Raw genomic sequence first — 12861 nt, forward strand, 5'->3', positions numbered from 1 at the left:
ATGATCCTTGACCTGACATTTTACCTCAATGAAATTATCCTTTAATGTATTTCATAAGAATTGTTCTACTACTTGATTACTCGAGTACTTTTCTTTTTTAAAAAAGAAATTACTCTTGTCCATTTGGTAATGCTCAATATCCAAAAATACATTCCTCTTTTATCTCCAGAAGAACAATTATACAATTATATCTGATACACTCAAATCATTTTTCCTTCTCATTATGTTTTAAGGCTTTTTTTTCTTTTTTTTTTCTTCTAACATAATATTATCAATACTATTTATCTTGATTTTTAATTCATCAGTTTGCATTAGTTCTCCATGTAGACTATGATTTTATTTCTGGTTACACTACTTCAGAAGCTTCAAACCAGTGAGGGGTATTAAAAAGCAAAATCAAAAAAACACTACTGGAGAAAAGATTTTGCTCCATAATGAAGCAGCATGCAGGTATGTTAAAAATAATAATAATATAAATAAATAAATAAATAAATGAATAAATAAATAAATAAATAAATGAAAAGCCACAATTTCCAAACTGATACCAACCTGGAGGGAGCAGAGAAGGCAAGCAGCATTTCTCCTGATCAGGAAGCTAGCTAGAAGCCAGGCTTCAAGCCATACTTTCAACTACTCAGGTCTAAGCATAACAAATGGGACAAGACCCAAATTTGAACCCTCTCTTTCTATCCATCCTTCCTGTACCATCTTTCCTGACTTCTCCACAAGGGAAGATGCAGATAAATCAGCCAGCACTGTGTGACCATCATTCACTGTACAAACCACAAAGCTCTTGCATGAAAAGAAAACTATTGACACCAACAGTATTCAAGATAGCTTGATATTCCTCTGATAGTTTTTCTGCTCAAAGACAAGGCTCTTCTTCCTTGACCTCAAATAACTCTAACAGGAGCAGCTGTAGCAATTATTCCCTAACAGACATGTAGGAAGGACAGACTATGGAGAGGTTTACAAAACCAGAACACAGCATTCTGAAACCTACAGTACTTACATTAACTGTTCCACATCATTGCTCTCCTTTCTTGCTCAGAACTTAAGAGAAAGCCTCAGAAATCACAGCCTATGACTAAGTAATAACAGTAATCTACAATACTCTGCTTTGCCTGCAATTTCATATCAGAGATGTTTAGAAGCTCTGATCTACAAAGCCCATATAAGCAACAAATTTGCTAATATGCACAGAACTACACTGAAGTTCAAAAGCCAAAAAGAACAATTCACTTCTGAAAATGAGGTTTAAACTTTGAAATAAAACTAAACAACTACTGCACTGTTTTGTGCTAATAAATATGCAGAAAACAATTTACCTGTGATCAAAGGGAAAAAGAAAATTACTGTAAGTTTTTCAAGTTCTGTCCTACATTTCAGTATGTAATTACATTAAGAGATAACAATTCCCAGTTTTCCAATTTGTTTGCTCCTGCATACCAAGACTGAGCATATGACATTCCATTTCTTGTAACTTTTTGGAAAAAAAAAAAAAACACACAGATAAATAATAGCAACAAATTTATTCCACACCACTTACTGTTTGCTTGGTTGAAATTGATCTAAGAAGTAATTAAGGTCAAAAAATCTTCCTATGGACATGAGGAATATTATTAATTTAATTAATAGATATTAAAATTAATACTAGTATTTAAAATAAACTACAAGGACAAACACAGCATTACAGGAAATTGGCAGTCCACCCAAAATAAGAATTTAAATGTGGGCAGTGAGGATCTCAGTACCACTGCTACCCTGATTACACTAATATTAATCCCCTTTCTGTGTTAAAATACCCAATAGCATATGAAACAGGTTAATGTTACTTCTCTTCAAATGACAAATATACAGGGCTGTAATACGTGCTTGTGTCCCTTTTTCTTCTATTAAGTAACATGAGCTAAAATTAGAACTAGTCATAGTGTGCTGCTGACAGTTTGTAGATTTTTAAGTCTTTTGATTTACTGCCTTTTCTTGTTTCTGCTTTTATCTTTCTTGGTACGATTTCTCTTAATGTGAGAAGTATTCTGCAGACATCTGATTTATGAAAATCAGAAGTGCTAAAAAGGCTCTCAAAATCAAAATAAAAACATAAAAAAGCAGAACTTCATCCTGCTGGCTAGCATTTAAGAAAAACATTTTCAGCTGGGAAAAAAAAAAAAAATCAAGAATGATGACCTCAATTACTCTGATCTAAGAAAATGGGCCAAAAAAGCAGTTTTTACCAAAAATCTGCTTGTATCTTTGTCTTTTAAAAGATCTGTTTTGCTTCTTCTACAATAAAATGGATTTTTCTTAAGCTATTTACAGTCACAATTCCTATAAAAATAAATACTTATGTTTGAAAAATGTTTTACATAAAAGCAATTGCCTTGTGTGGAACATGTATACTTTAAAGGATAAGCCTACTATATTAGCAGACTTTCAATATTTAAAAAGAAAATCCATGTGAAAGCACAGACAAACCATCACATACACGTATCTCTGCATAATTATAGAGGAATACAGGAACTCTGACTTGAAGCCTAGCAACAGTATCCAAGTATTAGTTAGTCTGCTAATCAACTACCAAAAACTCACACATCAGCTCAATATGTTTCATTTTTCAAAAGCAAAAGCGAACAAAAATAAAGCGAAAGAATCCTCTATTGCTTCTAGCTTCCGAGCTGCTGAAGGACAAGATGCACAATATAAAACAAACCTTGTTCACTTGAAGAAGAACAACCCATGTCATTTAATCCATGTGAAAATTCATCTCATCACAAAGAACCAAGGCAAAAGACAGATTTAAAAATAGGTTATCCAAGTCAAAGGATTATCAACTTGAAACATACTTAAGATCTGCATATCTGTATCTAATGAAAGCTTCAATATTCTTACATATGTGATTGGGTTTTGTACCTCCATCCTATAGAAGCCATAGTAAATTCTGTATAGCAAAATCTTCCTAAATCTGCTGTGCTCATTTACTCACAGACAGCTGCAGGCTGGATGAAAACAAACAGGGATTAACTTTTCTATTCATCACATCTTCTAATCCATTACTTTCTCTTAGTTTGCAATAAATAAATATATGAAGATAAATAAATTATAAATGTACAGAAACTTTTTTTGTTTGTTTGTTTGTTTTTTTAAGTTTGCAAAGGGGGGTGGTTATTTTAAAGTGATGTGTGACTGCTGGGCTACCCATCAGGGGTGCGTGTAACATCTTCCTCAGCACAGAAAAGAGGATGGAACAATAGTCAAAAAGCTGCAAGATAGTTCTGGGTTCTAAAGACTCTCATAATTAGTGATAATTAGAATAAGCTGCTTTGATGTTGTTACTATTTCTTAAATGACTAATTTAGGGACATGATGAATTGAAATTATCTGAGAGGCTATGCTAGTCTTTCATACTGCCTGTAAAACAAATTAAATACCATTAGATTATAGGTTTTTCTTGCTTTATGAAAAATATCATTTTATTTTGTTTCCAATAGGATTACTTTAAAAATGATAGGGCAATTTCCATTTACGTTTTGAATATCTGTTAAGAAAGCAAAAGGGATTCCCTCATATTTAGTATACCATTAAATAAATAAATACAATGAAATCTGGATACAATTTTTAATCTCTTACTGTACACTTTTTTTCTCTGCCCTGAATACTCTATCTTTTAGATATGATTTGGTCTTATATAAAAGCAGCATTCCTTTCAGATAAAACTGGTGTGAACTTCTCCTGTTAATGACAGCATGGTGTCTTTTACTGTACTAAGTGCCAGGAATTATTTGCAAATCTTTTTCTCATTTTGCTCCTTAAAATGGCAGCACCAAGGCAAAAAAAAAACTTGTTATTGTGCTGAATAGTTTGCATGTCTCGGTTCCAACAGACCAGTCACCCAGATAGCTAATGTATGGTGGAAAGATTAAGTGGCAATGATGGTGGGAAGAGCAGCAAGTGTGAGAGCTTGTGTGAGAATCCACACAGTCATGAGCATCCAGTGGAAAAGATCTAGTTTTCAGTAAGACAGAACTGCTAACAGATTTTATGCCGGTGCAATGGTTAAGCAAAGCAGGTCCGTTGAAACTCAAGTTTGCTGGGAGGCATGGGGGCTTAGATTCAAAAAGGAATATAAGAGCTTAAAGTGCAACTTTGTCAGAATGTTTAATGTGCTGTAAATCAGAGTTGTAAACATAGTAAGTGGGTTTGGATTCTGAGTCTCTGAGCCTTCCCTGACTTAATCCCTCAATTCATCACAAGTTTCATCCACTAAATCAACCAAGCTTCACCAAGGCTGTGATGGGTATCAGGCTTTCTCCAGACTGAAGAAATTACATGAAGTTAAAGAGGGCAACCCAGGCACGTGCTCTTCAATCATGAGCTCTAACCTGTCCGGGCAGTTATGAAATCCTAAAAGATCCTATATGTCTCAAAACACACTTTGCTTATTCAACTGAACAGCCTCTATAGGACAATTTTATGCAGCTGAGAATTTCCTGGCAAAATCTCCTGTCTTGTTTTCACAGCACTAGGTAGATACTTACTCTGGCAACATCTGATTGACACAGCCAGCACACACCCTAGAAGAACATCCTTCTCTTTGAGTCAGACATCATATACTTTAGTAACATAAGTCATCATTTTTGCCTTTTATGACTCTAAAATAGGCATTATTAAATTTTCTTTTTACAGCGTAGTGGCAAGTATTGCAGTTACTGCAGAAAAGCTCATCTCATATTTGCCTATTTTTTCATTATTTCAACAAATTTGTTTAAGTGCTTCATAATTAAATAAAAAGGAAGAGCATTCTCTGTGGGGATTGATCCGTAAATTATTTTCTACTGCTAGAGAATACCTAGATCATTTTCCACTTGTGCATCTTCTCCATCACCTTCAACAATAAAGGTAGTCATAGCACTACAATTTGGTATCAATCCAGGCAAGAGGAAAAAAAAGACTTCCTTTGAGACATGAGATCAGTCTCTCTTAACTGAATAATTCTAGACTTTGTGTATGGCATAAAATGGTAACCTACTCTAAAAGCCAATGAAGATATATCTGGCAGGCAAAGGTTGAATGGCTAATGAGTAATAATACACTGAGCACTTAAGGATGTAAATATATTTATGTAGAGTTCTCACAGACTACCGCTAGGAGGTGCAGTGCTGTTTCTGCTGGCATACTGCAGCCACCTCCCATTACTGCACAGGCAGTGATGTCCTCCTGTGGAAAGGCTGAGATATGATCTCTGCCACTGAAGCAGCTCATTCATGGCAACACACGGCACAGGACCATGAATCATAAGCATTACATTACTGCTGAGATCCTTATAATTGCCGTTTTGGCTACAGTACTTGAAACAGCTTTGTGACTGCTGAGAAACTGGAAGACACCCACACAATACCTTCTGCATTGAAAGTACAAATGACTTCCTACTGCAATAGTTTGGGACAATAAATTTATCAAAGAATAAAGTTAATTAGCACATACCAAAACAGATGGACACTGATAACAAAGTTTTTCACTGTTTAGGATTAGAAATTTCAATAAAATATTTTTCACTTTAGATGCATTAGTTGAGAAATGTAAAAACTCTTTTCTATTGCCAGACTAAAATATTGCTCTTGAAACTGCAAAGTTAGGTCCAGCCTTCAATCACACTCGTCAATTAAAATTTTCCCACACTTAAGATGACACACCTAGGAAAGTAGGTAGATTTTTCTGAAAAAAAATATTATTGCCATTTCAATTGTTTAGGCACACATTAGGCTTCCATTTATAAAGTAACTGTATGGAAAGATAATGAATGAAGATCACAAAAAGTTCAAATATTAGATCAGAAATCTTCTAAGAGCAATGCAGAATTTCTTCCCTGATGCATCACTAACCCCTCCTGTGAATGAGCACTATTGTGAATAATCATGAACATCGCTGGCAAGTTTACTGTTAAATGATTGAACACCTCATCATCTACCAGCTAAAACTCCCACAGGCAAAGGAGACCCACCCAAAGTTGCATATATTCCAAAGAATTTCCCAAAGCTGTAACTTGTTGGCTGTTAAATGGGCCTAAAATATTAATGAACTGGTTCAGTATCGGAGTTCAGTAACTAATCCAAAATACTCTGAGGGATGAAAGATGAAGTTTCTCAAGATACTTCATATTATCCATTGTCTTTTCTTCTTGAAGATAGTTCTCTAGCTCTTTGCTATTAGTTCTCACTTTGTTGCTTCTATGCTCAGAGAAGGTGCATTAATGAAAGGATTTATGTTAGAATAGATCCAAAACTACAGGAATAAATAAAGAATAACCAGGCAAGTAAGATGAGTAAAAGTCAAGCTGTTGAAGTTTAAATGCTGACATGATTCTGCATATTCATCATCACAATAGCTGTCAGGTTTTCTGCTCGGGACATTGTTCTTTGATTCCTTTATTTATTTTTAAATTAAAAAACATTAGATGTTTTGATGTTTACTGGTGTTTCATTTATTTTATTTATTATTGTTCGGTTTTTTTCAGGTAATAAATCTTAAGGGACAATATCTGGTTAAATCAAATTAGTAGAGAGAAATAGCATGAACTAATGCTTGCTCTTTAGGACAAACCTACTAATTTAAATAGTTTTACACAATCAATATAAACAAATTGAAAAAAGTGTGTGACAAAATCACCAATATTTCCATTTTTCATTAGGAAAGTGAAGGCATGGGAAAAAATCAGGAGAAGCTTCTCATATAAGCTTTTTTTTTTTTTTTAATAGAAATCACAAAGAAAGTTTAATCATGAACATTAAGCTCTGCTAACACATGAACCATGTGACTTTTTTTTTTCTGAAATGAATTTCATCCATCTGATATTTAACTATTTACATTCTCTCTTATATAGTAACTCAGAAATGGCACTGATCAGAGAGAAGGAAAAATAGCACAGAACTGAAGTCAGAAAAATAACAACATCAAGGTCAATGTGGTTTCATGCAAACTATCTCAAAGTCTACTGTCAATAAGAGCAACATAAGCATTACTTAAATTTGACAGTTTCTCATACTGAAACTGGATAGTCAAAACTTTTAAGTAATTCCTTCACTAGATTTTTTTCTTTCATTGTACTGAACTATTTTTAAGAGAAAAAAAAACACTTAGGAAGACATAAAACATAATATTGTGCACTATCTGCAGCACTTGCTCTGCACTGGCTGTATAGGCAAGTCAAAGTACCAAGAACTAGCACTGCAGAAACAAATGGGACCTTTTGAACCTAACCAATCATTTCTGTTCATTTCAAGATCTTTACAAAGTTCTAAAACCATTAATCATATGTAAATATAAACAAGATGTGCACTGCATTAGGAATAGCTGGTTCATTATTATGTTAATTTTTTACAACAAACTATTTATAAAGATAGAAGGAAGAAGATATGTGGAACAGAGCTATTCTACTTGTCTGGTAAAAGCCTTCCAAGCTTGCAATGAACTGCAGAAACAAGACACTTATGCAAAACTTTTACAAAATTTCCTGAGCTACCTCAGTGCATACTACAAAGAATTAAAAGTATCACAGTGATACTGATGAATTTTCAAACATATCCCTGCAGAGCATGTGCAGCTGGGAAGGGAAAGGGAAGAGACACCTTAATTTAGAGCAATACTTTCTCAGACCTGAACTGTGTTTGAGTTGGCTCAGTATTGCACATGAATAATACTAACAAGTCGTAGACACGCATCATGGAGTTAAATTAGCACAGGCAACTATACAGACCCTTCTATTTCAGAACAAATGCCTTTCTTAGTGCAACAATTTTTCTGTGGGGCTTTAATTGGTTTCAGTTAAAGGATTTTAATTAATCTGTGTAAGGAATCACTTTATTTAAATTATCTTTATTTTAATGGCAGAACTCACTATGTGAAAAGATCTTTAAAAATCCTGAAGGTTTATCTTGAGGGCCCTTAGTGCCTATCATTTGGAACTGCTGTAGACTTCCTGCAGTCTCACACACCAACCTCCACGAAAGGAAAAGTTTTTATGGATATGGATAGACAGTTTTTGCCATATGTATACAGTTCCAGGAAAGCATCTTTATTTTCCTCTGACCAATTATTCCCACATGAGAACTGCGTTAGCCTGATGCTAAAGTTCAAAATAGCTAGCAAGAGAAAGTTTAGCTCTGCTGGGAATGAGCACGTGTATTCAATCCATTAGAAACCGGCTAATTCATACTCAAAACATCTGCATTACCTATCAAATTTTTTTTTTTTCTAAGCATATTTTGAAAACATTTCATCTTTTTTTTTCCTACTTGCATTTTTTAAAGGGAAAGTTACTCTTAAATTCTCCCAGAAACACCATCATCAGCCTCATAGGCATATCTAACATTAAATCATATTTAACAATTTCATAAAATCTTGATTCAAACATGAATATCTTATTTTCAGTGTTTTAAAATATTTTGCTTACCAATATCAGCTTCCCTGTGATTCTTGATATATTCAGCAAGCTCAAAATTTCCTGCTATTATAGCCACCTGAAGGATTGTAAAATAGTTGAAATTAATATCTTGTCATAATTCATTAAGTAGAAAAACATGCAAGTTATATTACTAATAAACATCACACATTTCATTTTGTAAAATTCAGTAATTGTTTATTTCATGGACATCTCTACTTCCATTCTTCAATTGTTGCACACAATGCATTGTGGAAGCAACATTATGAAATGATAGTACAACCTATGTGAAAAAGCAGAGCAAGTCTCCCAGTTGCCCATTAAATAAGGTTGCTGTGATCATGGGTGTCTCTCAGGCAACTGCTATAAGACTTGTGGAGCTTTTCACATTGTGGCAGTCAAAAGCAGCATCCCCAGCACTCTCAGGGCTATACTGATGACTGGAGAATTGTATAATCGTAGGTTCTGAGAGATATACTAAGACATTATTTTCCTTTTATTGATCCTTCTTGTTCCTTACCTGAACACTGAATCAGAAGCTGCACTGCAGTGTACGTGGGATAAGGGGGACAGAAGTACCCAAAACTACAGTAAGTCAGGTATCACTAAGACAGCAAAGAAGACTACAAAAGAGAAACTTCAATAGTTTATGCATATGTAAATAATTTAAAGTATTTATTAAACTACACTTCTGGTAGAAAAAATTATTATTATCTTTTTAATTAATTCCTGATTGTAAAACATGGATGCGTGACAGATTATTCCAAGTCCTCATCTAAATGATCTTAATAAGAGAAATATCTCCACAGGATAGGAAGAAAGATTTGCTTATGCTATTCCTATTTCCTCCCTTCTTCCTCTCCTGTTTTACTGTGAATCTCCATCAACTCCCTTTCCTTCACTTATTTTGAAGTTTTCTTTCCTCCCAGCGTCCCTGTGTCATTCTTAATGCTGGTAAAAGTGATACACTGAGCTTACTTTTCTCATAAGAGCTTTTACATATACAGTGTGAATCATAGAATCAATAAGGTTGGAAAAGACCACTAAGATCATCTAGTCCAGCTGTCAACCCATCACCACCACACCTACTAAACCATGTAACTAAGTGCCACATCTACACATTTCTTGAACACTTCCAGGGACAGTGACTCTACCATTTCCCTAGGCAGCCTGTTCCAGTGTCTTACCACTCTTTCTGAGAAAGAATTTGTCCAAATATCCAATCTTAATGCAGGCAGGGGAAAAAAAATCTTATTTATGGACTCCCTTGGATACAGCGCTACTGTCAATCATAAGAATAATTTAAAATCAGGGGAAAAGTCTGAGTTGACGACCTAGAAAAACTGTCAGCTGGTCTGAACCATTCCACTAATATCAGACATGAAGATTAATGAAAAGAATGACATATTCTTAGGGTGGTGTATGAGGTACAATTAATACAAGGAACGTTTTTTAATGTAACAAGTCTAAAGTTATACTTCTCTTATTGCAGAAAATTTCCTTAAAGAGTAAGTTCTATTTACTATTAACAGATACAAAATAATATGGAAGCCCTCAAAAATGAAGACTTTATACACTCATGACAAGATACAGTTAGAAAATCTTGACTATTATGTAAGGTAAGAGTTTCCAAATCTGTTTTAAATGGTAGACTCAGAGCAGGCTTAAATCATAAGCAAAATTTCGGACATGTACTTCATTTCAAAATAAAATAATTACATAAATTTTCTGCGCTTTTCATTCAGTGTGCCTCATTTCATACACTATATCTCTTTCTGCCATTAGTGAATCTTGTGTAGGCCTTGGGCTTATTATATATCCTACTAGAACACTGGAACAAGTCTCATTAATGTGCAGTCCTGTGATGAGTATTCGCAGCAGGAATGGGTGAACTGTCTTAGAAAAGAGAACTCATTACAAAACTCCCAAATAAAGCTAGATGGGAATAATTGACAGATTATCACGTTCTCTGCTCTACAGTCCTCCTGGTGAGCTCACTTTAAGGCATTTACACCTAAGACTCTCATTGCATTAGTCCTCATGCCTCAAGTTATCACTCACGAAACATTTCTGGAAATCCCTGCAGAATAATCCAGATCTAAAAAAAACATCTTCAAATACACTGAAGTAATCTCGGACTTATCTCACAGTCTTAAGCAAGCAGCAGTTGGTTTAAGGATAGACAGGCTGATCTAGTTCAGGTTGTAAAATTTACAGGCTAGGAAAGTATAACCAAGGCTCCAAAGAAATCACTGTTTTAAGAATAATACAGTATCAGAATGACCTTTTCAGATTATCAAGAAAAGCTTAAAACAAGCAACAGAACATAGCATTTATCATGTTTACGTCCTAAATCCAAGTCCCCCATCCTTTTTTTTTCTTTATTGCTTTTCAGATGTATTTTCTGTGGCAAATTGTTTCTTATTTCATTATAAAATTCTATCCAACATAAGGGTAAAATACAGTAATTAAGTTTGTTTCTCATTTCAAGTGTCTTTATGTGATAGCAGAAGCTCTGTTCCACATTTACACAGCTCCTAGCAGTTGTACTCAAGAGATATTTACTTGTGCTTTAAAATAATCTCCAGTAGACAGCTATGAGCATCACAAGTGCAATGTAATAATTTTTGCCTTTTAAGTAATTGATGCACATAGATTACCACCATACTTACCAGTAACAATCATGTAATTTCTCATTACAATATTAAACAGAAGGAAATATTTTGCTCTGGACACTTTTCAGTCGTTTTAGATTTAATACTTGATCCTTACGAGCAGAATGTATTATTATTAATCAATAATGCTGGTTCTAATCAATCCCACTTCATTTAGACTGCAATTGACTCAGACATATAAGATATCTACATGCTCTATTGTCTGCAAAGATCAGTGAGTTCAAACAGAGCTAGATGGATATGGTGGAGCACTGCCACCTCATCATCAACAGAGATAATTATTCATCTGAACATTATTAATATTAGTCAGAATACCTGTGTTCCAGGAACTAGTCATGAAAAAAAAACCTTGCTTCTCAGCATTGATAATATATCCAAATCTGGCCCTCAGTGGCTAGTTTTAAAGTGCAACTTATCATTCAACCTGCTCAATGGCACTATAAAGTAACAGAGAAGCTATGCAAATCCTGCCTGTTTAACCTCGTATTCCGCAGCCTGCCTCATAAAAACAACATTTGTATATACATCAGGAGCGTTATGAAAGCAATAATACCTTTCGTCCGCATTACCACTAATTGGCATGTAAAATTCAAGCAGGGAATTCAGCAGTGACAGGCAGCTTGCTAGACAGCCGCCATGTTACTCAAATGAAAGAATGTTTGATACAAAAAAGATTTTAAAGCTCAAGTAAAACATGTTGTTCAAATGACAAATACATTTTATTACTTGTAAAAAGATAGCTGAGAGACAGCTTGACAGAGAATTGTTTCTGAATCAAGCACTAGATTCAGCAAGCTCAAGGTATCGACTCTTAATTCAATTTGCTTCAAATCAGTAGAAACATTATGTAAAATTCCAACAGCAGAAATGAAGGCAAGTATGGTAAGATCTAAAGAAAGCAAGTAAAAAAGTACAAATATTTCTTGGCATAATGTCAATGTGCTTCACTTGAATTTGATGGGTAGAGAGTGTGGGAGAAAGTGGAGTCAGAGAGAAATCTGAAATATATAGAATTACATTCATTCAGATTTTACAGTTGCAAACGAAGCACAGTAGCCTCTTTTCCACCAAAATTCTTCTTGAACCAAAATAGCAGTGTGATCAGACAAAACTATTCGTGTGAATGAATTAGGGCAAGTGAATGGTCTTCATATGATCAGAACAACAGGCTTCGACCGGTACAAATTTAATACGAAACGAAGCCGTCCAACTTTTCATTTGTGTAACATGAAAACTTCAGTGGAAATTCATTGAAGTTCTATAATTGTACTAAATTTCATTGTATTTTAGAAAGAAGTATATATTCACGTACTTTACAAAACATAATGGAGTGATTTAATAATTTACATGTTGCTAAATATCCATACTTCTCTTGCAGGGATATTATACAGTCAGATTTCTACTTGACAGGTCACTGCAGGAAAAAAAGTTTTCTTTGTCTTTCTTTTCTGGGTTACAATACATCTCTTCTTGGCAGTAATAAAAAAACAGCACAAGCGGCAAAAGTATAGTGAAAGTCTCTCCAATTCCAGTAGGAACTGGATTCCAGTCATCAAAATGCATCACATGCATGTTTCCAGACATGAAATATTGCCATGAAAGGCTGGAGCTAGCACTTTACAGCTAGAGGCTAGCTACAGATTCTATTATGCTGAAGCTTCAAAAATTGCAGCTCTTTAAAAAACAGCATATAAAGCAGTCTTATGATATTTCAGGTTCATGTCCTTTATGAAATTATTCTGTAAAACTTGA

General features: G+C 34.4%; 1 protein-coding gene across 4 annotated transcripts in view; it reads right to left on the minus strand.

The window, feature by feature from the left end:
* The window catches only part of SHANK2 (SH3 and multiple ankyrin repeat domains 2), a 351210-nt gene that overhangs the window by 254715 nt on the left and 83634 nt on the right, over positions 1 to 12861 (minus strand). For all 4 annotated transcript variants that reach the window (XM_090140753.1, XM_090140754.1, XM_031593318.2 and 1 more), the window contains one exon: positions 8447 to 8513. In XM_090140753.1, coding sequence (XP_089996879.1) covers positions 8447 to 8513 — 67 coding nt within the window. The remainder of the gene's footprint in view (positions 1 to 8446; positions 8514 to 12861) is intronic.

The sequence above is a fragment of the Phasianus colchicus genome, chromosome 5, assembly GCF_987193195.1.
Source record: "Phasianus colchicus chromosome 5, bPhaCol1.hap1.1, whole genome shotgun sequence".
NCBI lineage: Eukaryota > Metazoa > Chordata > Aves > Galliformes > Phasianidae > Phasianus > Phasianus colchicus.